General features: G+C 32.1%; 2 protein-coding genes across 3 annotated transcripts; both read right to left on the reverse strand.

The window, feature by feature from the left end:
• Positions 1–1,483: 1,483 nt before the first annotated feature.
• LOC139516293 (L-gulono-1,4-lactone dehydrogenase-like) lies at positions 1,484–15,073 on the reverse strand. 2 transcript variants are annotated; one of them, XM_071306324.1, is made up of 9 exons: positions 14,957–15,073; positions 13,042–13,081; positions 8,957–9,127; positions 8,127–8,429; positions 6,707–6,850; positions 5,060–5,646; positions 3,352–3,522; positions 2,651–2,861; positions 1,484–1,650 (listed from the first exon to the last, which is right to left on the reverse strand). In XM_071306324.1, exons 2-9 carry the CDS (start codon positions 13,066–13,068, stop codon positions 1,543–1,545), a joined length of 1,722 nt encoding a protein of 573 aa, XP_071162425.1. In that variant the 5' UTR covers positions 13,069–13,081; positions 14,957–15,073; the 3' UTR covers positions 1,484–1,542. The 2 variants fall into 2 exon arrangements, with proteins under 2 accessions (XP_071162425.1, XP_071162426.1); XM_071306325.1 differs by lacking the exons at positions 1,484–1,650; positions 2,651–2,861; positions 3,352–3,522 and adding an exon at positions 3,801–4,044 and having other exon boundaries at positions 14,957–15,029.
• Positions 15,074–19,632: 4,559 nt separating this feature from the next.
• On the reverse strand, positions 19,633–23,716 carry LOC139516294 (uncharacterized). The gene is made up of 4 exons (XM_071306326.1): positions 23,620–23,716; positions 21,009–21,188; positions 20,187–20,266; positions 19,633–19,717 (listed from the first exon to the last, which is right to left on the reverse strand). The coding sequence occupies exons 1-4, from the start codon at positions 23,660–23,662 to the stop codon at positions 19,673–19,675; spliced, it is 348 nt and encodes a 115-aa protein (XP_071162427.1). The 5' UTR covers positions 23,663–23,716; the 3' UTR covers positions 19,633–19,672.
• Between the last annotated feature and the right edge of the window lie 1,857 nt (positions 23,717–25,573).

The raw sequence follows: 25,573 nt of genomic DNA on the forward strand, positions 1-25,573 counted from the left end.
TTTTAAAAATTTTAATAACTTTCTTAAACTATCCTGGGTTTGTACCAAACTTGGACAGATGCTTGTTTATGATCAAATATAATATACAAATAAAGTATATTTAGTAAAAAAATAATTGCGTTTTTTCCGTATTTTACTATTAAATGGACTTAGATTTTATAGCCAGGAAACAACACATTCACTCTGTGGTTAAATTTTACAAAAATTAATAACTTTCTTATACTACTTTTAATTTGTACTAAACTTAGACAGAAGCTTGTTTATGATCAGAAGCTAGTATTTAGAAAGAAATTATGTTAATATTTAGTACTTGTGTATCTGTTTAAACTTTTTTAATTTATAAATGGACGTAGGTTTTCTTCCAGTTAACATTATATACAGTCTGCAGTTAAAGTTTTTAAACATTTATTAGATTCATAAACTATCCTGGATTTTTACCAAACTTGGACAAAAGCTTCTTACAATCAAAAGATAGTATCAAGAGGAATATTTTTATTGATTTTTTTCCTCATTTTTATTGAGCCTCTGATTTTCAGCAAAAGTAGGCGAGAAACTCCGCGGAACCCTTTCAAATTTTTATACATGAGTACCAATTTTCTTGGATTGAAAAAAAAACGTGCATATTGGTGGATATTTAATTTCGTGGTTTTGACGAAGTCTGCATACATTCCTTAGAAAATTTGTAATTCATTGAACGTTTCAATTGGTGGTTCCCCTGTACCCTCGAAGTTTACCAAGTTGATACCCAACGATAATTAATGAATTCACAGTAGTCAACAAATAGATATAGGAAGATGTGGTGTGAGAGCCAATGAGGCAACTCTCCATCAAAAGTTGGAATTATTTAGTGAGAGAAAATTCCTATACAGCGGAGATTAAAGTGAAAAGTTAATGTTTACTTCTTATCTTTTTTCATAAGAAGGTCCTGTATGAAGTCAGCTTCATGATAATAAAGGAACCAATTCGAAAGAAGAGGGACAAAATCAGTTCCCATTGGAATGCCGATAGTTTGTTGAAAAACACGTTCTCCAAACGTAACAAATATGTTGTCAATCAAAAAAAGAATCAAGCATCTTGATAATGTCAGTTTCTTTTTTCCTTTTTTTCAAATGTGACAACTGAAATTGACCTATCACCGTGTTTCTACTAACACGAGCAACACGACGGAATCCACATGTTGAGCAGGGTCTGGTCACCCTTCAGAATCATATTAGGTCATTCCATTTGTTTTAAGGAGTTCATGTAGCTTAGTGTCTCGTTTTCTATGTTGTGATTGTACAATTATGTTTGACATTTGAATTTTTCTTCCCTTTTTTATGCCAAATGCATTGTCATTTTGTTTTCGTCAAATGAGTTTGAATGTATTGCTAATACATAATAAAGGCGTATCGGCATTAGATATTATTTAAGATAAATAAAATTTGTTATTAGTTTTTTGTACAATTCTATAATTAGCTAGTTTAGTATTATAATCAACAAAATATTAGAAGTATGTATATAAATCTAAGAGCTCAATGATAAGTAAAATTTCGGTAAGTTATGTTAAAGCTGCAAAAGCTTTTTTAGTGTTTCATTCAGAAACATTCCATCTGGATCACACTCAGATTTCTTCAGCTGCTCCTTAAACTCGTCAATCTGACCTTTCATGCGCTGTAAAATCAAAAGATAGAAAAATCAGTGGAGGGTAGAATTTTTTAAAAATCACATAGTTGTCTTATTTAAAGGGATATTATGATAAAAATAAAGGTGTTGGTGGGGTGAATAGAGAATAATGCAGTTCATTAAAATATGAACCAAATGCACTTAGTTTATCAACATTTACACATACAATAAAATGAATAAAGTTATTGTATTACTCCAAGCTACTTGCTTTTCAATTTTCCCCATTTGTAGTCAGTATATATTTGTATTGACTTTTAAAGTATTTATAATTTCTAATTCTTAATCTAATGTGGGTTATGACAAAATATGTTTTAAATTAGTAGAGACCAACGCATGCGTATGTCAATATGTTGGTATTTGAATCTGTCTATGATAGTTGCTCCACTGATGAGACTTGAGTGGATGAATCGCAGGTCTAGCGTACCAAATCATAATTTTGCAAACACTATGTTTCATACAGTGGTTGTAGTTCTTTGATGTATGTCATACTTCTTTTCATTTCATTGTTGTTTCATAATTCTGGCTGTTCATTTGGTTGCTTTTTTCCCCTGCTTGATTTGTTTCACATATTCATCCTATCAGGGCCTTTTAAACTAACTACATGATTTTTGGTTTATATTTGAAGGTCAGAAGGCGACAAATTGTGTAAAGACACTTTGTTTCGTTCTGTTACATAAATTTCTCATGGTCATCTTTCAATATCGTCTTATTTTATACCAAAAAAAATATATATATTGATCCGTCTTTATTTTTGTAAACTTAAATTAGTTATTGTAATGTCGTTCATGCATTTCTAATATTAATCAAATTACAATTTGTAAAATCGTGTATTGTGCCAGATATTTATGAGACAAAAAGAAGTTCTTAACGTTTAAATGTTGTGCTTAGTTATATTTTCCATCTTATGTTTTAAATAACTTAGCATTTGCATTCTTCATTAACAATAATAACACTTTAGCCAAATTTTGCATCTAGTTTTAATTCGTACCTCGTTAATATGCTTGTTTATTCCAGGGATAAAGTCCCACTGTTTGGCTAAATGAGGAACACCGTCTAACTTCATCCATTCTAGTGCTACTTCTTGGCAAAACTGTTCCCATTCATCGGTGTGGACAACGCTGGTGACTTCTACGTAAAGCACGTGACGAGATCCATTATAAGCAGGGTTTCCTATTGAAGCAGGACAAAGAAGTGCGTCGCTAAACAAAAAATGCCATTTTAGAATTAGAAATATAAGACATATAAAAGGACAAATTTAAGACAAGAACACAATTGAATAATTAACACTATCTTATAAGGACAAGAGATCTGAATACATGATCGGTTTACAAAGAAATGAGTATTGATATTTCACTTATTGCACAATTCTAAAGTTCAGACAACTGTTTACAGCTGAAAAGCAAACGATATGGGGAATCCATCCGACACAAAATCAGTACATACATAGCCAAAAAAAAAAAAACAACAAACAAACCAAAAAAAAAAAAAAAAAAACCAATCACAAAAAAAAAAAAAATCACAAAAATCAAAGGAACAGCATTTTTTTTGTTGTTGCTGCTCTTTATTTCAAAGCTTGAGCGAAATTCTTTGATCACAATTTTTGGATAGACTTTGATAGATGTAACCCCGATTATAGAAAGGTTGATAGTACAAAAATGTACTGAATTGTTTTTGCGTCATGATATTTACCTATAACCCATCATTCGCATTTCAAGTGCGATGTTCAATGGATACTTCCCTTTTTCCTTGTAACGTTGTACTTTGAGAACTACGACTTCGATAATCTTCTTCACTTGCTGATAATTCTTCAAATCGAAGGCAAATTCCATGTCATACATAGGAGCCATGCGAATGTGCTGTCTGTGAAAAACGTGATATTATAATATTTCAAATACATATCAGTTGAAAGAAAGATGACATGAACATCAATGTAAGATAAAATCAACTAATAAACAAACCATTAACATATTTCGTGTACTAATCTTCTTTTATAAGTCTTTGTAAGTATCAGCCATCGTTTTTTGCATAGTGATAAAAATAATAACACTATGTTTACTCCAACATCTCTATTTTTAAATGACCTTTCATGTCTGTTTGTTTTGTTAACACATCATTGTCAATATAATGGATTTTTTTACTGTCATATAATTGAGAGGTTAAGTTAGCTATAAACCAGGTTGCACCCACCATGGTCTACATATGGAAATAATGTACCGAGTCAAGAATATGCCAGTTATGTTCCATTCGTTTGATGAGTTTGATTTTGCCATTTGATAAGGGATTTTACGTTCTGGATTGTCCTTAAAGTTCTTCACTTGCTGATAATTCTTCAAATCGAAGGCAAATTCCATGTCATACATAGGAGCCATGCGAATATGCTGTCTGTGAAAAACGTGATATTATAAGATTTCAAATACACATCAGTTGAAAGAAAGAAACATGAACATCAATGTGAGATAAAATAAACTAATAAGCAAACCATTAACATATTTTTAGCAACTTATTTCGTGTACTAATGTTCTTTTATAAGTCTTCGTAAGTATCAGCCATCGTTTTTTGCATAGTGATAAAGATAATAACACTATGTTTACTGCGATACCTCTATCTTTTAAATGACCTTTCATGTCTGTTTGTTTTGTTAACACATTATTGTCAATATAATGGATTTTTTTCACTGTCATATAATTGAGAGGTTAAGTTAGCTATAAACCAGATTGAATCCACTATGGTCTACATATGGAAATAATGTACCAAGTCAAGAATATGCCAGTTATGTTCCATTCGTTTGATGTGTTTGATTTTGCCATTTGATAAGGGAAATTCCGTTCTGGATTATCCTTAAAGTTCTGTATTTTTGTTATTTTACTTTCTTACATGTAACGTTGTTTTAATCAAACTACATAACATTTTGCATTTGATATTGTATGGTTCGATCGACTTATAAAATGGTTTTAAATAAAGTAGAAAACCAATACAATTTGTCTGATGATTGGTCTGTTTCTGTGTGTGTTGCGTTTCGATGTTGTGTCGTTGTTCTCCTCTTATATTTAATGCGTTTCGCTCGGTTTTGGTTTGTTACCCCGATTTTGTTTTTTGTCCATGGATTTATGAGTTTTGAACAGCGGTATACTACTGTTGCCTTTATTTAAATGCAGAGAGTCGGTTTCATGTAATTAAAAAAATTGAAAACATTTTCATTGCTCACATTTAGACATTTATTATGAAGAACAGGTGTAGATAAATGCAAGCTGCACACATTGTGACGTTGTTTCTGATTTATTTTAGACATTCAGACGTCGCTGATATTGTCTGCTCACGTCTTAAAGTAGCGATAGGAGAATTACGGAGTAACCGATCAAGGTGATAAAGGCAAAGATGGACAATAATTTTGTTTTACCTGAAATGAACAGCGTTTGGAAGTTCCTGATGGATGGGATCGGTAGGATATATGAGGTTCTTCAACATGGTAAACGATGACCACGAAAACAGTGGAGTTATAGAAGGATTTTCGGCTAGTGTTGGCGACATCAAGTAAAGAGATTCCTCGGATATCAAATCAATCGAGTCTTTCCTGTTGTAATAATCCTTTTGTTTTATTTCTACATTCTCTCCATTCCCTACTTTATTTATAACTCTGACCCAGACTTCATCATCATCGGGATTATATGTTACGTTACTCCTTTTTGAATTGAACGGAAACCAAAACAACTCCACCGACATGTTCTCCTCAAATAATGTATTTAATTGTTCAACATCGTAGAATATATCTTTTAATTTTCTGTATTGGTTTTCTACTTTAACGATGTCCTGTTGCTTGAGTTCAATAGTCATGTCATATATAACTCCAAAACATCCAAAGTTGGCCTGTATCGCTTTAAACATTTTGTTATCATCACGTTGAAAGGTTTTCAGATTTCCTTTTGCGTCCATTATACGCATTTTGACTACATAGTCACTAGGAGCCTTTACATCATAGCCTACACCCTAAATGAACACATATATAATTGGATATTCAAATAATAAAATATGGCAAGGGTATCAAGATTAATCAACCTCATTACATTACTAAAAGACAAATTGATGTGCAATATATATACTTTGAAAACAGCACAATGTTGTTCCGTTTTTTTTATATTCTTAAAACAATGTTTTAATAAAAACAACTGTGTAACACTACGAAACGTGTTTTAAAAAATATTGTCAATCCCAAATTGAGGAAAAAATTCTGTTAAAGCAGAGGAGAAAACAAAATATTCCGAATCCAGATTTCCCAATACCTTGTAGGGTTAAATTATGAACAGAATTATGGATTGATATTAAGTTAAATTATGTACTCCTCGATAAAAACGTGACACGATATCACATGTTTAGGTATTTAGAGAGAAGATGCCGTCGTATTTCATTTAAAGTATTCTATAGGGGGTCAGTGGTGAACCGTATTACGAATTTGTCGCAAACCTGAAATATTTGTATACAAAGCTATCTATAAAAGCAATGAAATATAAAAACGCTAATCGATGACATTACCACTTAAAATAAACATGACGTCATGTACCCATATGAAATATGCTAATCCCATCCAGGTCCATAGGCGATCGACGCGTGCTGGCATTAACCATTCATTACGACATATTAAAGCCGAGATGCGATAAATAAAGGCAACAGTAGTATACCGCTGTTCGAAACTCACAAATCGATAGAAAAAAACAAATCCGGGTTACAAACTAAAACTGAGGGAAACGCGTGAAATATAAGAGGAGAACAACGACACAACATTAAAATTTAACGCACACAGAAACGAACTAAGCAGTAGACAAAATCCGATGAGAATAACAGATATAACATCAAAACTAAACACATTAATTTGGGATAGAAAAGTACCATGACACGTCTTATAGTAATGTGAATTCACACTCAAATATGAGAGGAAACGAACGACACAACAGAAACACAACGTTAAAATGTAACACACACAGAAACGAACTATACTATAACAATGGTCATTTTTTAAAATAATATGTTTAAGTACATTTGTAATACTTACATGGCAACCTGTTGCTACAACACTAATCATCTGAACAACTTCTAGAATAACATTTGCAGGAATATTCAACTTTTTCTCTAATTGAAATTCCTTGAATTGACGTGTCGTCACACCGGCCATAACGTCTACATGGTTTACTGTACCCTGAATTATAATAGTTCTCGTATGACACAAACACACACGTTTCACTGTGGTGTAATTGTACTTATTTAGACGTACATAACCTGTTTAAACGAAATCTGTACTACTTTCATGTATGCGTCATTTTGGTCTCTTGCGAAGAGTTGTCTCATTGGCATGAACACCACATCTTCTTTATATCTATAATATGATAGTGGTGTGACATTTTCAATGTTCATGATTTGAATAGTTGATTTTTGTATACTTTTAAGAGAAGACTAAAATCTTGATTTTTTTTTTCTAGAAAGTCTTATGAAATGAATTTGGGTCATTTCACAGGAATGTATCGGTTTATGCATTTGTTGTGACTTTGATGTTGTTATCGATGATTAGATATATCAGTAATTGCATAACTCAAGAGAACGTTTTCTTTGTTGTTGTGGTAAGCATCGCCTTTTTATCATGAAAGCTGAAAGGTGTGAAAAAAATGGCTCTTGAGTTTCCGTTCTAATTGAAAATGTGTAAATTAACTAGCTAACGCGAATTCAAAAAGGGTAGATCATTGAATTGAAGATTATTGCATCAATATGTATTTAAACATTTTATCCACTTAGTTTTGATACATAAGTCATTGTGTTAGTCTCAGTCTTAATTAAACAATGGTTTGCCTTGCTATATTATTTGTTATTGTAACGTCGAACCATCTGAACATTGGGAAAATCGGAATAACTGATAACTCGGAAGGTGTATTCACCTCCAAAGTGAATTACCACTATCCGGAAGCTGAAGTAGTCTGGTAGTGGATTTATTGTGAACGAAATGTCATGTTTGACCAATTAAAGGCCAGTTTATTCTCAAACCATGATATTTTTATGACAACCATAATCGAAAATTTAAATGCGAATATATACATTTATGAAGATATAGTTGAAAGAAGGAAAACAAATGGGTATCGAGAGGATAATAATAAAAAAAAAAAATATATCATACATTCTTCTTTATTGATATTTTTCAAGTGACAAAATAAATGAGTACAAATAAGGATAACCGCTGTGTTTTTGAAAACACCAAGTGTTCTTACTCCCTCAAGCAATTACTATTATGTAGGGTGAGAAAATATGCAAATCAAAAATGCAATAACATACACTACCTATTGTAATGAACTAGATGAGCATTTTGAGAATTAATTGACTTCTGTGATTCTCTAGGCCTAATTTCATATATAATAACATAACTGATATCTAACATTAAAGATCTGAGAGAAAATTTTATTCAATATGTAAGATGCAACACTACTTACAGGAGATATTCTAATTCTGGAACCATCTTCATAATCGCTTTTTATGTTTTCCATGTAAATAAGTACGTTGTTCCTGTCTGAAAATATTGGCGACCAGCTATGTCCACTACCAGCACATCTTACACTCAACTTTTCCTCAGATGCCACTTTGAGCAATCGTTTTAACTGGTCTAATGTCATAGGAACGGACGCAATAACTGGAATAGTTTGTGTCTGTCCCCAGTTTCGAAAAGTCTCTATCCATACAGGTGGATTGTTTTCAATCGCTTTTTTAAATCTGTGAATTATCCATTTAATATCGTCCTTAAAAAAATAACTGTTTGGTAAGTTCTATAGATTTGGTGATTTCTCATACCTTGTAGTATCTTATCATACATGCTTAAATCCCTTAAGCCAACGAGAATATGTAACAGTATATGGTAAATAATTTGAGGCAGTTAAAAATATGTATAAAATTTTGTAATTTTTCTTTTTCTTGTCAATACTTTTGTGGTTCAAATATAATGTTTGTTTTTAGTTTTTTTTTCTTGTCTCACTAAACAATTAAGTTGGTGCTTGTTAGAAAATAGAGTTTTTGGTTAGAAATATTAACAAAAAAAAACCCACATCCTTACAGAATTTGTTTTAATAGTGCATCCGTTGTCGTTAATAACTCAATCTGTAAATTGTTCAGCACCTTTAGTGAACTCTAAACGATAGCGAGCATCATCTGGAACAGATCTAGAGTCACAGTAAAATATATTTTTCTGTAATCGAATAAAACTTCCTTCATATAGTGGCTGATACATGTATATAAAAGTAATCTTGAAAGTAATTCTTTTTAACTATACCTTTTTTAGAAAGGAAATATCAACTATTGTAATTTTCTCTGCAGGGCTAATTCGGTGTGCCAAAGAATCTTCTGCACTGCCCTCTGTAGGTATAGCAATACGGTTTCCCTGTTGTGCTTTCTCCAAACAATCTTTCAGTTGTTCTATACTATCTGGTATCACATGTAAAACCTACACGAAGAGCAAAACAGTTAATTCAAAATGTTCAAACTAAAGTGAAAACCTAGTACATTTTGTTAATTATTTGAAGAGGATACATGTATATTTTTTCAGGATACAAAGTGTATTTTGTAACACGTATTCATTTCAGTCGTGTAATCGTGCACATTATGTCAAACAATCACGCTTACAAAACCTCTCACTTGCAGCAATAAACTAATTGCACCGGCAATGGGATATACATTTCCCAATTCATTCGGTATTTAAGAGATCACATCTGCTACCCGTACTTTAAAAAACGCTTCCAGTGACTGAGCAGAAAGTTGATAAGTAAAGGTTATGTCAAAGAACGTCTGTCTTTTTAGATACCAATACCTTTTTGGTAAATATTCCGTGTCAACTTCACAGATAATACATGATAGTATTGAGTTATATATTCTAGATAATGATATTGTTTATCATCTTAATTACGTTTTAATGTTTCCATTTTTTGTCCTTGTAGATTTTTAGTTCTTTTTTTTATTATATTTATGACGTGATTGTGTTATTTGAACTATGCTCAATATTGAAGTCGTGACTTTCAATTTTAATCATTTACTTTATGTATATGCCATTCTGTTTTCCTTGTTGAAAAAAGTAAAATCACAAAAATACTGAACTCAGAAGAAAATCAATTCGGAAAGTCCCTAATCACATGGCAAAATCAAATTACAAAACACATAAATGGACAAGAACTGTCATATTCCTGACTTGGTACAGACATTTTCAAATGTAGAAAATGGTGGATTAAACCTGTTTTTATAGCGCTAAACCTCTCACTTTGTTGACAGTCTCATCAAGTTCCGGTATATTTAAAACCCACAGATGTTTGTATTTGTAGTGATTCAGATTATATAACAATTATATTGACTGCCCTATCCGAGTTGTTGACGTTCTTGCCTATTATGTATGTTTGTTTTGCTGACACATTGTGGTCAATATAATGGAGTTTAATACGACTGTCCTACAGAGAAGGTTAGAAAGCTTTTAATTTTACCATTTTATAAAGGATTTTTCGTTTTGAAATTCCTTAGGAGTTCGGTATTTTGCTTTTTTAGTTTTGTACATGATAGTGATTAAATTTCCATTATCTTGACAACAATGTGTAAACAAAACCAACAAGCATAACTGTTACAAGTAAAAATGTCAAAAAAGGCGCAGCATGTAGCATTGTGTTATAATCTTAATCAATATAAAAACAAACAATCATGACAACAAAGAAAAACTAAATGAGATATAAATAAATCACATCATTATCAAATAAATAAAATTGAGAAAGGAAATGGTGAATATGTCAAAGCGACAACCACCCGACCATAGAGCAAACAACAGCCGAAGGCAACCAATGGGTCTTCAAAGTAGCGAGAATTCCCGCACCCGTAGGTGTCCTTCAGCTGGCCCCTAAAATATGCATAATAGTACAGTGATAATGGACGTCATACTAAACTCCGAATTATACACAAGAAACTAAAATTTAAAATCATACAAGACTAACAAAGGCCAGAGGCTCCTGACTTGGGACAGGCGCAAAATTGCGGCGGGGTTAAACATGTTTATGAGATCTCAACCCTCCCCCTATACCTCTAGCCAATGTAGAAAAGTAAAACAATAACAATACGCACATTAAAATTCAGTTCAAGAGAAGTCCGAGTCTGATGTCAAAAGATGTAACAAAAGAAAATAAATAAAATGACAATAATACATAAATAACAACAGACTACTAGCAGTTAACTGACATGCCAGCTCCAGACCTCAATTAAACTGATTGAAAGATTATGTCTTCATCATATGAATATCAGGTACAATCCCTCCCGTTAGGGGTTTAGTATCATACTATCATAAAATATATGAGAAGAACATAACCCGTGTCATGCCAACAACTGTTTTTTTTAGAAATAAATGGGTTTAGTTCCGATGCAAAGACCCTATCAGTGAATCAATGTTAAAGCCAAAATATGCAATCTTTAATGATCTGACAACAGTATCGTAACTATATCCCCTTTTAATAAGTCTATTTAAAGGTTTTGTTAGTTTCTGAGGAGAATACTGACATTTTTGTGCTTTATAAAGAATATTTCCATAAAATTTTGGATGTGAAATACCTGAACGTATAAGATGTCTGCATGTTGAGTTATATTTACGAATTATTTCTTTATACCGGTGATAAAATTTAGTAAATGTTTTGACCAGTTTGTGATATCGAAAACCCTGGTGTAATAATTTTTCAGTAATACATAAATTTCTCTCGCTAAAATCTAATACATTGTTACATACACGAGCGAATCGTACAAGTTGAGATATATAAACACCATAAGATGGTGACAAGGGAACGTCACCATCTAAAAATGGATAATTAACAATAGGAAATGAAAAATCATCTCTTTTATCATAAAATAAAAAAAGACTAGAATGCATACAAAAAGGACGATAGCACAACAACGAAATGGCGGGATGTATGAATACAGACACTAAAAGGAAGATACCATGTACTAGTATGCACATGTTACTGTAGGATTGGCTAACAAAATAAAGATAATTTCATTATGGAGATTATCTGATTCCAATAGATGTATCTAAACCACCATAAGCGTTCGTGAAGTTTAACAGGTAGATAAGATGTAGAGTCCAGTCAATATGAGAAATACGTATATGATTTCAGTAAGAGATTTACCTAATATGAAACCAGGTCTAATCCAACATTTTATTCATAAGAAAATATCTTTTGCAATAATTATCAAAAGTATAGGGCTTCTAGTTTGATACGCCAGACGTGCGTGTCGTCTACATAAAACTTATCAGCCCAATAGTCAACACTTTGGTGTTGATATGAATATCAATCATGTGGTCATTTTCATAAATTTTTTGTTGACAAAACTTTGATTTTTTCGAAAAACTAAAGATTTTCTAATTCAGGCATAGATAACCTTAGCCGTATTCGCCAAAACTTTTTTGGAATTTTGGATGATTCTTAGTGCTCTTCAACTTTGTACTTGTTTGGCTTTATAATTACTTTGATACGAGGGTCACTGATGAGTCATATGAAGACGGAACGCGTGTCTGGCGTACTAAATTATAATCCTTGTATCGTTGATAACTATCTACACCACTGAGTCGATGCCACTGTTGGTGGATGTTTCGTCCCTAAGGGTTTTACCAGTCTAGTAGTCAACACTTCGGTGTTGACATGAATATCAATTATATGGTCATTTTCATAAGTTTCCTGTTTACAAACCTTTGAATTTTTCGAAAAACTATGGGTTTTCTTATTCAGATATAGATTACCTTAGCGGGATTTGGCACAACTTTTTGAAATTTTGGATCATCTATGCTCTTCAACTTTGTACTTTTTTGCCTTTATATTTTTTTTTATATGAGCGTCACTTATGGGTCTTATGCAGACGAAACGCGCGTCTGGCGTACTAAATTATAATCCTGGTACCCTTGATAACTAGTATTAATGACGTTTAGATAAAAAGCGCTTCAAAGTCAAACCAAGTACAAAATTTAAGGTCGTCGAGATTAAAAATTCACCAAAGGTTGTACCAAATACGGCTTTGGTAATTTAAGGAAATCCTTATTATTTCGAATATTGCATAATTTTGCAAACAGTAGATTTAAAAATATTTACCATATATTTGATATTGATATCAACACAAAAGAGCTGACTACTTCGCTGGTGATACCCAGCAGGAATATGACAAAGTTGTTTTTCAATTCGTATGGGTTTTAATTTTGCGATTTGATATGCCGTAAATTCCACGGTTAGAGATAAGCGACCTCGTAAATAATGTAACATAGTAGTAGTCGATTAAACTATCGACATCATAAAAACATTTATCTTTAAATATATTGAAATCCTCCTCATGGTTTACTGTTTTACAACTTACATTCTGCGTAGAACCCTTATCTGCCATTTCCAGTTTATGTCTGAAAAAAAAGAAGCAAGTGGTATATGATTCAGCAAGTAAGTAATACAACGAACACGCACAGGAAAATATTCAATACGAAAACAGAAGGCACTGCACCATAATCTAACAGAAGAGACAACTAGTGGATTTGTAAAACACTTGTAGGTAGTATTTTGCCGATCATATTTTTAAAATATATGTTTAAAGGAAATAATTTAGTAGACAGAGAGAAAGATTCATCTGAAAAAATATTAATTGTTTTTTATCTGAAAAGCGCAAACTAAAAAAAAACCACACGAGGCAAGAAGTTTTGTCATTTTCTGCCTTTGTGGCAACAACAAAAGAAGAAAAAACTGTAAACAGCAAATATAACTATAACAAATAACAATGTTACAGTCAATTGCACGCAATAGTGTCTGAATTTAGAATGTCCTGTTTTTTTTAGTAATATTTGCTGTTTTTTTTTTTTTTAATTTGTTGTTAATTGATTGATGGTATTTATAACTGCTAAAAATTTCTTCAATTTTTTTTAACTTGATTCCAAGAGCGATCTTTTCAACTTCAATTCATCATTGTCAATGTTTCTTCTGCTATTTATTTTACGTTAGGTTAAGAGCATGCGAAATGTACATTTCCTCCAAAGTCCCTTTCAAGTCATAAATACAACAAATATTTGTATTCAAAAGTGTTTTATTTTTATAACAAAATCATTTCTGAAGCTGGTTATCGAGCAATGGTCGTTATCGAGTACGGGTCAGGCAGTCTATGGATGCAACGCAGACACATCAGGAAAGATGTATTATTAAACTAGTTTTAGTCATAAGTTTCGAAATTATTTTATTGACCTTCCATTTTTGAAATGACATTTTGTTTTATTATATATGAAGATTATTTGTTCCAGTTTTGATGAAGAAAATCACCTAAATATACAGAAACAAATGCGTTTTTTTCTAAATCATAAAAAAAAATTGAAAACAACACGTTTAATTATGTTTTGCGTCCGAAGCGCTTTCCTGAACTTTGATAAATGGAAATCATTTCCCAAAAAAAGTTTGTAAAAATTTTAGATCAAACTTATATTAAGAAGATTTTCCAAATATTTTTCCAAAATTGCTTGTGTTTTCTTTTAAAATAAGGTATGTCTATCAAAAGGGTAGAAATGTCAAAGAAACTGACATTTTGGGTAAATATCTAACAACTCCAACCCCATTTATCTCTAAAAATTGCACATGAAGGTATATGTGTATTACAGATATGATTTGACTAGATAGAAAACACCTTGTATGCAATTTTTGTTATAAAATCACCGTGGGAACAAAACCGTATCGTATAACCCTAAGATATGATCTATAGAAATTGTCAGGTAAACAGGATAAATGTCGGTCAAAAAAGGATATTTGAACTAATAATATTTACTGTAGTATCAAGTTAGTATATTCTTATTGGGAAATTTAAAAGTAGTATTAACAAGTTTCTTTTCTTTATTAATACAAGTAGAAAGAAGAATACATTTTCTGCATTATAACTACTTTGTCAACGACGACTTTCATTCATTATGTTCACGAACTACATTTTACATATATTGAAGTTATATTGAGTACTTTTTAACATTTTTGCTTACTTTCCACTTTTTTAAAAATGCATCTTTTAATTTAGAAACAACAATTGAAGAAGCAATTTGTACGAATGACTACACAGAGGACTTAGATCTGATTTTAACAGACGACACGAATAATGACATCATTGAAGTAAGAGATTAGCATTTTAAACATAACGAAAAAGCGTTGATGCTTAAAACACTGAAAAGCATCAAATTATTTGACTTTTTTTGCTTTGGATAGTTCACCTATTTAAATATTGAAAACCAATTATGTTATAATTTAAAGGTACATACCTGGACGTGTATTAGATAAAGAACAAAGGTAACAAAAAGCATGCTCGTTAAAGCTTTTGTCGTATATTTTTTTTCTGCTTGAGTAGTCAGGTCATGTCCGATGTTAAAATCGAGGACTTTGACCTGACTACAAATGTTGAAAACTATACGGCTGGTTGTTTCCGTCCCATTTCTTTTGTTAATTTTTGTTTTGTATCTGACTTGCAAGACGTTTTAAAGTATAAAGTAATAAACATTGCATTTAAAGACGATTGCGTCATTAAAAGAGGTAAACATAAACCAAATTTGCATACCGGTTTATGTATTACGATGTTTGAAAATATTTGGTCTAAAACAAAATTAGGAAATTTGATTTAACACTTGGCGCCTCTTATATTTATGCACTTTGTGTTAGCCAATTTATTTCTTATTTCGTTGATTGATATCAGTGGGGAAGGGGTAGTTTGAAAAGTTAAAAGGGATGGGAATTATTACCGTTGCAATCAGAAACGATTGAAAATAATGAAATATAGAGTAAAATATCTTAATATGAAAATACCTGTTTCTCTTTTTAAAGGTGATAACATGTAATAGAATAACCTATTTTGTCTTGTTACTCGCAAATCTTCTTGTTTTAAAATCATTTTTTTTACTTACAATGATATGATATTCGAGCTGATGGTCTCTCACTGAATAATTCAAAATTCGGTGACTATATCGAACGCATCCTTCCAATCGAACTAGAGATAAAGGATACCAATAAACTCATCATTAATTATTAATCTGCATCATATCTTGACTTAAATCTAGAAATTGATAATGCAGATCGCTTCGAAATAAAAACTGTACGACAAAATATCTGATTTCAGCCTCCAAATTATGAACTGTCTATTGCTATAAAGCAACATTTTAACAGCGCTTGCATTTGGGGTTTATATCTTCAGGTTGATACGATATTCCCATGCGTGTATGTTCTATCAGTATTTACTTAATATATACTTACAACTCACAAGGAAGCTATGAAACCTGGAGTTCCATATTTAGTTAAGTGACACACATCAAAATTATGCAGACTGGTACCTTTATCAACTATTTTACACCACCGTGTTGATGCCACTGCTGGTGGACGTTTCGTCCACGAGGATAGTTTCATAGGTGTACGCTACTCATTCAAAAGTAGGAAACAACCTTGATTTCTTTTGACAGGTTATTAAACCAAGAGTTCCAAATGGTGAAGTTGAATTCATCACTGTGTTAATTTTACTGACGACATCACGAGTTGGCTATTGAATAACCCTTTCATAGATGAAAAATGTTAATATTGCTACACAGAAGATAGTAATTATGAAAAAAATGAAACACAATGTTTTTTTTTCAAGTTGGTTTACTATTCTATCGTTTTCACATATGACGACGGATGAATTCTGGTTGTCGTAACCACAATCCAATCCTCTATTTCCCGAATGTTACAAATCTATATATACTTATCACAAGGTTTATATTGACAAGGTCAAACCGATCGTTGCTGCATGTTATGCAGGATATGTCCACCCTTCTGGAGAACATGAGATCACCCTGGGTTTGTGTTGCTGAGTCAATGTTGTACTTTGTCTTTTATTGCAAAAGCTTTATCAGCTTATTTTTGAAATATGTGTTTGATTTTTAATAGTTATCAAAGATTTCAAGCTTAAAATTTGATACGACAGACGCGCGTTTCGTCTTCATAAAACTGGTCAGTGACGCTCAGATCTAAATAGTTATAAAGCCAAATAAGTACAACGTTCAAGAGCATTGAGGATCCAAAATTCCAAAAAGCTGTGGAAAATACGGCTAAGATAATCTAACCTGGGATAAGAAAATCATTCGTTTTTCGAAAAATTAACACATTTATAGACAGGAAATTTATAAAAATGACAATACAATTGATATTCATATCGAATCCAAAGTGCTGACTACTGGGATGGTGAAACCCTCGGACGCAAAACGCACCCCCCCCCCCACCCCCACCCCTCAAGTAGTGGCATCAACAAAGTGGTTTTAATAGTTAATAAAGGTACCAGGCTTATAATTTTAAACGCCAGACGAGCGTTTCGCCTTAAAAAGACTCATCAGTGATTCTCAGATCAAAATAGTTAAAAGCCAAACAAGTAAAAAGTTGAAAAGCATTGAGGACCAAAAAATGCGCTAAATACAGCTGAGATAGTCTATGTCTAGAATAAGAAAATTCTTAGTATTCCGAAAAATTCATTCTTGATATTCATTTCAACACAAAAGTGTTGACTACTGGGATTGTGAAACCCTCGGGGACGAAACGAAGTCGTTTCCCTTTTACATTTTTTTTTCAAATATTCTTTGAAATTGATGTTTTGTACATACGAAAATAACTATCTATAAAAATGTATAATCTATTCATTAAATCGAAATGATCACTTTTGTCAATAAGCGATTAAGGCTGACTGAGAAGTAATGGAATAAAATGATAAGTTACTGAAAACAAGTTTTGTGAAGCCCCTTTAATCACTTCCCCTTTCACTATAACTTCAGATTAATGACAAATAGTAAAATCACAAAAATACTGAACTCCGAGGAAAATTCAAAACGGAAAACCCCTAATAAAATGGCAAAATCAAAAGCACAAAAACATCAAACAAATATATTACAACTGTCATATTCCTGACTTGGTACAGGTAAGAGTGTATGGTTCGTGCATACTATTGTTACACAAAACATAGTAAATATGAAAAATGAAGCACTATATCAAACACTTTCCCAGTCCGGACTCAGCTTTATTTTTAAACTGACAAAGGTATAGTTAATCATTTTTATATAATAGAGATTGATTTGAGAATTGAAATTGGAAATATGTCAAAGAAACGGAAACCCGGCAAAACAGCAGACAACAGCCGTAGGCAACCAATGGGTCTTCAACACAGCGAGAAGATAGAGGTATATTTTATATACCGGTAGTATTAATGTAATTAATTAACATAGATATAAATATCAAATACAATATAATTATGTTTAATATTTGTCAATTTTGCAGTGAAACTATTATAACTTGGTTAAGCCCTCCTGAGGGAGTCTCATAATGTTTTAAGGTGCAAAAGCATGGTAACATTTCCTTTACTGTTTTAGACCACTCGACCAAGTACACTATATGTATAAATAGCTCTTTTGTAAGTCAAGAAATGCCTTTCATCTTCAGCTTTGTAGGGTTTCAACACAGTACATGATGTATAGTGGCAATTACATTGTATGTCTTGAAGATAAGATTTTTTTGCCTGTCATAAAGGTTGATAATTTTAGTTACCATGCCGTCAAATCATATGTCAACCTTATCTATATACGTCAAATATGTGATAATCTTTATCAGACGTTCTTCATCTGTTAACCTTTTGTTATACAGGGTTATTATCACAATTTATATAAACATCGTCTCAAATGCATATCATCAATGTTGATCTACAATTGTACTTTATCAAATGTTTGTTCTGTTTTTGCTGGATTCGAACCACTGCATATAAGTTATCGTGGAAACACCGAGACCACTTAACCAACTAGGCTATAAAAAATATAGCTCTCGTCAGTCAAGTAATGTTTCACTTCGTTGTATAAATATCCATGCAGGGTTATCAAACAGTACATGATATGAGCTGCAAGTATACATACAATTTACTTTCCACTACATTTAATGTTCTGTATTAAAATCAAGGGATCGGTGGACAAGTGGTCTTAGTAGTTTAATTACTGTAATCACTAGCCAGTCAACACTGAGGTTGTGAGTTAGAACCCTGCTCATGCGGGTGCACTCTACTTCACTCTTTATTGATTAGGATTAGCAGTTACCCTATCGACGGCCAGTGGTTTTCACGGGCACTCCGGTGTCCTCAATAAATAAAAAAAATATGCTGCCACGAAATAGCCCTAAAGTGGCGCTTAAAAATGGCGTTAATACAGCAACAATCAACCAAACAACAGTGTAAAAACCCTAGATTGTGACGAGAGGAAACATATTGCGTGACTAACAAAAGTTATATTTCATGAGTTGGTAGAGTGGTTTAGATCGCTGGACACAATTTATTGCGAAGTTGCCTTGTCTTCGATACAGGAGTTCGAATCCCGCTTAGAGAAGAACAACAATCTGCATTCAAATTTGATCAAACATCGCTTAGCTAAATATAAGGCAGAGTAGATTTAAATTATGGTGATGTCCTGAATGGCCACATGTTGTCCTGTGGAATCATCTGTCGTAAAGTAAGGTGAAGTTAAAATCATCCAGTCATAAGTTGAATGTACGCCATCACTAAATGGTTGACTATTACGGAATATTCGTTTCACAGATAATATTTGATATATTCCAAATGTTGTAACTACAATCATGTTTCCTCTCCACGAATGTGACCTACCGAGTTAGACTATTAACCAGGTGTGTGATAACATATGGAGCAGTATCTGCTTACCCTTTTGAAGTACATAAAATCAACCCCAGTTTAAAAAGAGTTTCGTGTGGCTTAGTCTGATGTTTTCTATGTTGTGTCTTGTGTACTATTGTTTGTCTGTTTGTACTTTGTTTGGCAATGGCGTTGTCAGTTTTTTTTTTTATATATATATCTACGATTTTGATTGTCCCTCTAGTATTTTCTGCCCCTCTTTCTTATCCATTTTTCTCTATTAAACAGAAAGCCAATTTTCTGAAAGGTATTTTCAAAGCTTTATTGTTCTATAATTTAACCTCTTTTATCTTGTTGACTGCATCATGGTCCTTTTTATGATGTTAAAATACTGAAACAAATTTTTAAAATGAATTATAATCTCCCAACGAATTTGTATGTTTTTAAATAAAGTTTAAAAAATAAGTAAATGAATGTACATCACGACAATTTCCGTTGAATGAGTAACCGATTTAATAGATTAAAAATTAGTATTTAGTGTTTGAAACATTGTTGTAGAAAATTTTCAAATTTCAGTGGGTATCGTTTGTTGGTGTGTTTCAAACGTTTATCTCCATTCTCTTTTTCATATAGATTATACCATTTGTTTTCATGTTTCAATGGGTTAACACTTGTAGTTTCCAGGACCCTTAAAAGCGTGCTGTTTAGTGTGAGCTAAGGGTCCGTGTAAAATGCCGTACATTGACCTATGATTGTTTACTTTTACAAATTGTGAATTAGCTCGAGGGTTGTCTCACTACAACCGCATCTTGATTCTGCTTGTACCTATTCACCATGTGAAGCAATATCATTATACTTACATTTTCATTGGTGAATAAAAATTGCACAGCTGGTACTATGGCTTTATATTCATTTTGCGAGTATAAGACTACCAAATGTCCTATAAAAAAGAAAGAAAGTGCAAATATACTAAATTAAAAAAAAAAGAAATACTAATGTTTTGTTCTTTAAAGAAAGATACTTGAAATTACAAAAAAAAACCATAATAAAGCACACGATTTGTTAATCACTACATTATATAATTATGCTCATATAAGTCACGTGAATGGAGAGGATGTTGTACAAAATGTATATATAAATTACAATGGTGACGTGATTGATTGAATACTGATTCTAACATTTGTCATAGATCTATGAACCCTTTTTGATGCTACAAAGGGTTAAAACATACAGAGTTTATCAGAATACTAATTATATAATCTAGCATGGGAGTGCCATACACAAGCATACATTCTATTACAATAAAAAGCAAAATGAATGCTAGTTTAACCCCGCCACATTCTGTATGTGTTTATCCCAAGTCTGGAGCGTGTATTCTAGTGATTATAGTTTGTTTCTGTATAACAAGTTTTTTCTTCATTATTTAGTAAAAAAAAAAGTTTTCTAGTTTGATCTGTTGTGGTCAGTTGTCTCATTGGCATTCATGTTAAATCTTCGAATTTTTTTATACGTAACTGTATATATTATATTTTTTATCATTAATCTTTTTCGTAATAAAATGCCCAGTTTCTTTGCTATGAAAAATGGAAATAAAAAGATACAGATTTGGATGTTTTACTTAATTAAACCCTTCAATTTGAACATTTTTTTTAAACATAGATCATGTGAATGGTGAAGCATACCTTTCTTCTTTCCAATTCTTTGACTGTCGACTTCATAATTGTTTTTCACCGTCATCATAGGAAATTCCTTTTTTACAATGAAAGTCGTGTCGTCTGCTTTCCTGAAACCCTCATGTTCATATGCAATATACACAGATTCCTCATAGTTATCGATTCTAACAGCAGCGAAGTTGACTGCAACTGTAAATGATGTTTAATGATGAATAAAAATTCATTTTTTGTTGAATAATTTATCAACTTCATTCTATAAATAAAGTGCTGACAAAAATTATTTGTTTGGTAAGGAACTTTATTTGGCTCAAGAAACTCAGTGGTAGGATCAAATTGAGGTTTTTCTGGTTATTTCTGTTGAATTTAAATATCTGATTTTATTGTTGCGCATGAACAAAACAGATGAAAATAAGATAAAGAATTAGTGTTTCGTCCACAGACAACACTTGCGTTTTTTTCTAAAATATTGGTAAAAACAAAATACAAAAGTTAACAGATACAATTCAATCATGATAAAAAAAAAACTAGATTTCTAAACACGTGCTTAAACCAATCAAAAAAGACATAATGAAACATTTTTATAATGTATTTATTGTTTTGAATGACAGTTGTCTGATAAGTAATGCCATACAGTTATCTAGGTATTCTCTCTATGTTATTGTGTTAAGGCGACTACCCTTTTCTTTTCGGGGGGGGGGGGGAATTTTTTTGAAAAAAATATTTTGATGGCCTAGCTGAACGAAAAAAAAAATTTTTTTACACTGTGGCTGAAAAAAAATTATGCTGTCACCTGCTTGAAAAAAAATTTTGCACTGCTAAATTTGAGAATAGTGAAAATAACAACAGTTGAGACAGTGAAACAGCAGATTAAAAACATCTGTCCAGTCTACAGAATTTTCCTTTGTATCATTCTTTTTTCAATGAAATGTCAATTATCATAGTTGGAAACAGTGGATGTTTATAATTTGAAGCTACTCACTCTTTGCCATTACATATGGCAATGGTGGCCACTTCAATTGCAGTATTAAAATACAAGGACTGTGGTACCTGTTTGACGGAATATCATAATGTAGAAAGTGGGGTAAAAAAAACAAAAGAGACAACAGCCAATGCCAGGATATAGACAGAGCCATGCACCTTACATTTTACATCAATTAAAAAATTAAAATGAATTTTATGTAAATTTTATGGGTTGTTTTTTTTTGAGAAAAAAAAATGTATTTCTATTCCACATCGTTGGAAAAATGTGTTGCTTTCCTTCTCTTATGAAAAAAATAATTTATCGGAGGAAGGTTCTGAAATTGTTTTTATGAACATAACAAAAATCCCAGCCCCCCCCCCCCCCCCCCCCCCCCAGATAAGAAAATGGTTGTTGCCTAATGGTTCTATTATTTGTGTACCGTATGGTGTTTCTGATATTAAATTAGGTCACACTCGAATAAAAGCCATGCATTCTCATCAAGTGCTTTAACTAATAGTTACATTTTATTTACTTATCTTTTTATATGCTAGTATTTTACATTGAATGTTGTACAATGTAATCTTAAAGAACACGCATACGTTGTGTTATATATGTATTTAAATTGCAAACACTTTAACTACAAGAACACATAAAAAATCACCATGTAGTATTTGTGTTCTGTGTATGTTTGGGTGATTGTTTGTTGTTTTGTTTTAGTAATGTATGTTTTTCATTGACTTGAGATTTTGGATTGCCAACATGTATATCAAATATTTTTTTTAAATACTGACATTTGTACAGAAATATAAGCAAATAAACAGCAATTGTTCAAAGAACAATTGGGGTGTTTCTACATCAACTTCGATAATAAATTATGCAATTCATAAACACGCTGATAGGTGTCATTGCTGGTACCTATTGATTGTAAGTTCAAACTGATTATATAAACATAAAATTTCTAAGTACATTAACATATTTGGCCAAATTATTTTATTTTAAAACTTTTACGGTTTCTTTGGAATGAAGATAACAAGCAAGTTGTGAAATAAAAATGTAAACCTGATAATTAATTTTAAATTCCTCTAAATGATTTAAAGACTTAATGCTGTGATGACCTATTGTGTATGAATTTATCTAACATACAGCCATAACTCCTACATGATATCATTTTGTCACTTCAGTTAAAAACCAAAATATTCCTTAGAGTGTACGAACAGTTTGGCAAAGACAGATTCTTGATATATTTTACGGTTTTAGAGACATAAATATTACACGAAAAAGAGGAACTGGAGATAACTCCTATATGAATAAGCTTTCGGTTAATAGGGTGAATGGGGAATCCTCATCACTTTTCTACACCATTGGCCGAAAATCATTTCGATATGTTTTGAAACTAACAAAACCATACTCATTACAAATCTTATGAATTTCGTTGACACTTTTAATCTCTCTTAGGCTTGTGATTTCACCTGAAGTAAAGGTTATTGATGAAGACATTCTCACAAATTTATAAGACATCTGTTCAGGCGGGTATTTGTTTGGTAAATACTACTGCTACATGTACACCGAAAATAGAATGCACAATACGGACATGTTTAAGTTCGTGACTTTATTAAAGTAGAAAAATGAAGCAATTCTAAATATGATTTATTTACTTACCATAGACCAGAAGGAATGCAGATAAAAATACAAGCTTTGGCATCTTTGATTTTGAACTGTTGAAGGCTTGATCAGTGGTACTTAGAAGTGGTATAATTTATACTGGCAGTTTTAATATAATTAAGTAGAATTATTTTATTTTGAAATAGTATATAATTATGTTTAATCTTTGTCAATTTTGCAGTGAAATGTCAAACGATAAATAAGAAAAATGTAACTTTATTAAAGTAAAATTGGAAATTGGGAATGTTTCAAAGAGACAAAAATCCGACCACAGAACAGAAGTTCACCAATAGGTCTTCAATGCAGCGAGAGATTCCCGCACCCGGAAGCGTCCTTCAGCTGGCCCATAAACAAATATGTATACTAGTTCAGTTTTAATGGACGTCGTAAGTAAACTCCAAATTATACACATGAAACTGAAATTAAAATAATACAAGAATTACAGAGGCCAGAGACTTTGGACAGGCGCAAATATACGACGGTGTTAAACATCTTTGTGTGATCTCAACCATCTAGCCAAAGTAGAAAATTAAACGCTTAAAATTCAGTTCTAGAGAAGTTCGATATATGACAACACTATGGCTAAAAAAAAGAAAAAGAGAATAGAAAAACAACAGTAGCCAAACACAACATGGCAAAATATGAATAAGCAACACGAACCCCATAAAAACTTGGGGATAAGCGGATTCTGCTCCACATGTGGCACCCGTCGTGTTGCTTATTTTATTTAAAACCCTGTAATAGTTCAATTCGGTAGCTCATATCCGTTGAAAGAGAACGGGATTGTAGTAGGACATTAGGAACATATCCGATATCATCTGATGATGATCTGTGATGGCATCCTTAAAATTTACGATGGGATGATATTAACTTTAACTCTTTGTTCAGTAGGTATCTTGCAAGCAATGATCCTCTATCAAGGAAATCTTGTCCTCAATTCTCTTCAATTTCGTACTTCATTTGACCTTAAAACATTTTTTGATTCGAGCGTCCGTGATGAGTCTTTTGTAGACAAAACGCGCGCCTGGCGTTAATATAAAATTTTAATCTTGGTTTCTATGATGAATTTATTTGAGAGGAAACACAAATTCGGAAATATCGTATCTTTTGGCAAATTTAGACTCTGTATGCAGGCGCTGCTGGCATGTTGCATTTTACTATTGGTACTACTACTTGTATTTGTATGGTAATTTTGAAAAACTAAGGCTTTTCTATCTCATGAAAAGATAACCTTAGCTTATTTGACAAAACTTTAAGGAAGTTTTTATCCTCAATGCTCAACTTTGTACTCTATTTGGCCTTTTAACCATTTTTATGGTTCGAGCGTCATTGATGAGTCTTATGTAGATTAAACGCGCGTCTGGGGTAAATATTAAATATTGATCCTAGTATCTATAATAAGTTTATTTGCAACCACTGGGTCGGTGCCACTGCTGGTGGAGATTTATTTTCCCGAGAGTGTCACCAGCTCAGTTGTCAGCACTTCTGTGTTGACCTGAGTTATCATTGATATGTTCATAACTATACATTTACTGTTAACAAAACTTTGAATTTTTGAAAAACTAAGGCTTTTCTACCTCAGGAATAGATCACCAGCCCAGTAGTCAGCACTTTGGTGTTGACATAAATATTAAGTATGTGGTCATTTTTATAAATTTTCTGTTTACAAAACTTTGAATTTCCTTATCCCAGGAATATATAACTTTAGCTGAATTTGGCACAACTTTTTGGAATTTTGGATCATCAATGCTCTTCAACTTTGTATTTGTTTGGCTATATAACTATTTTGATATGAGCGTCACTGACGAGTTTTATGTAGACGAAACGCGCGTCTGGCGTACTAAATTATAATCCTGGTACCGTTGATAACTTTTACCTTAGCTGTATTTGGCAAAACTTGTAGGAATTTTTTATCCTCAATGCACTTCAACTTTGTACTCTATTTGGCCTT

This window comes from Mytilus edulis, chromosome 3 (genome assembly GCF_963676685.1).
Source record: "Mytilus edulis chromosome 3, xbMytEdul2.2, whole genome shotgun sequence".
Lineage (NCBI taxonomy): Eukaryota > Metazoa > Mollusca > Bivalvia > Mytilida > Mytilidae > Mytilus > Mytilus edulis.

Bases quoted from the DNA above. Each gene is read 5' to 3' on its own strand.
- LOC139516293 (XM_071306324.1), bottom strand. From the start codon at position 13,068: ATGGCAGATAAGGGTTCTACGCAGAAT. The intron at 8,430-8,956 runs GTATAGTTAAAA...TATTTTTTTAAG, and splicing joins ATATTTCCTTTCTAAAAAAG to GACGATATTAAATGGATAAT. The intron at 3,523-5,059 runs GTAAAACAAAAT...CGTTTTTCACAG, and splicing joins CCAAACGCTGTTCATTTCAG to ACAGCACATTCGCATGGCTC.
- LOC139516294 (XM_071306326.1), bottom strand. From the start codon at position 23,662: ATGCCAAAGCTTGTATTTTTATCTGCATTCCTTCTGGTCTATG. The intron at 20,267-21,008 runs GTATGCTTCACC...TCTTTTTTATAG, and splicing joins AAGAATTGGAAAGAAGAAAG to GACATTTGGTAGTCTTATAC. The intron at 19,718-20,186 runs GTAAGTATAATG...AATTTGTTTCAG, and splicing joins TTTTATTCACCAATGAAAAT to TATTTTAACATCATAAAAAG.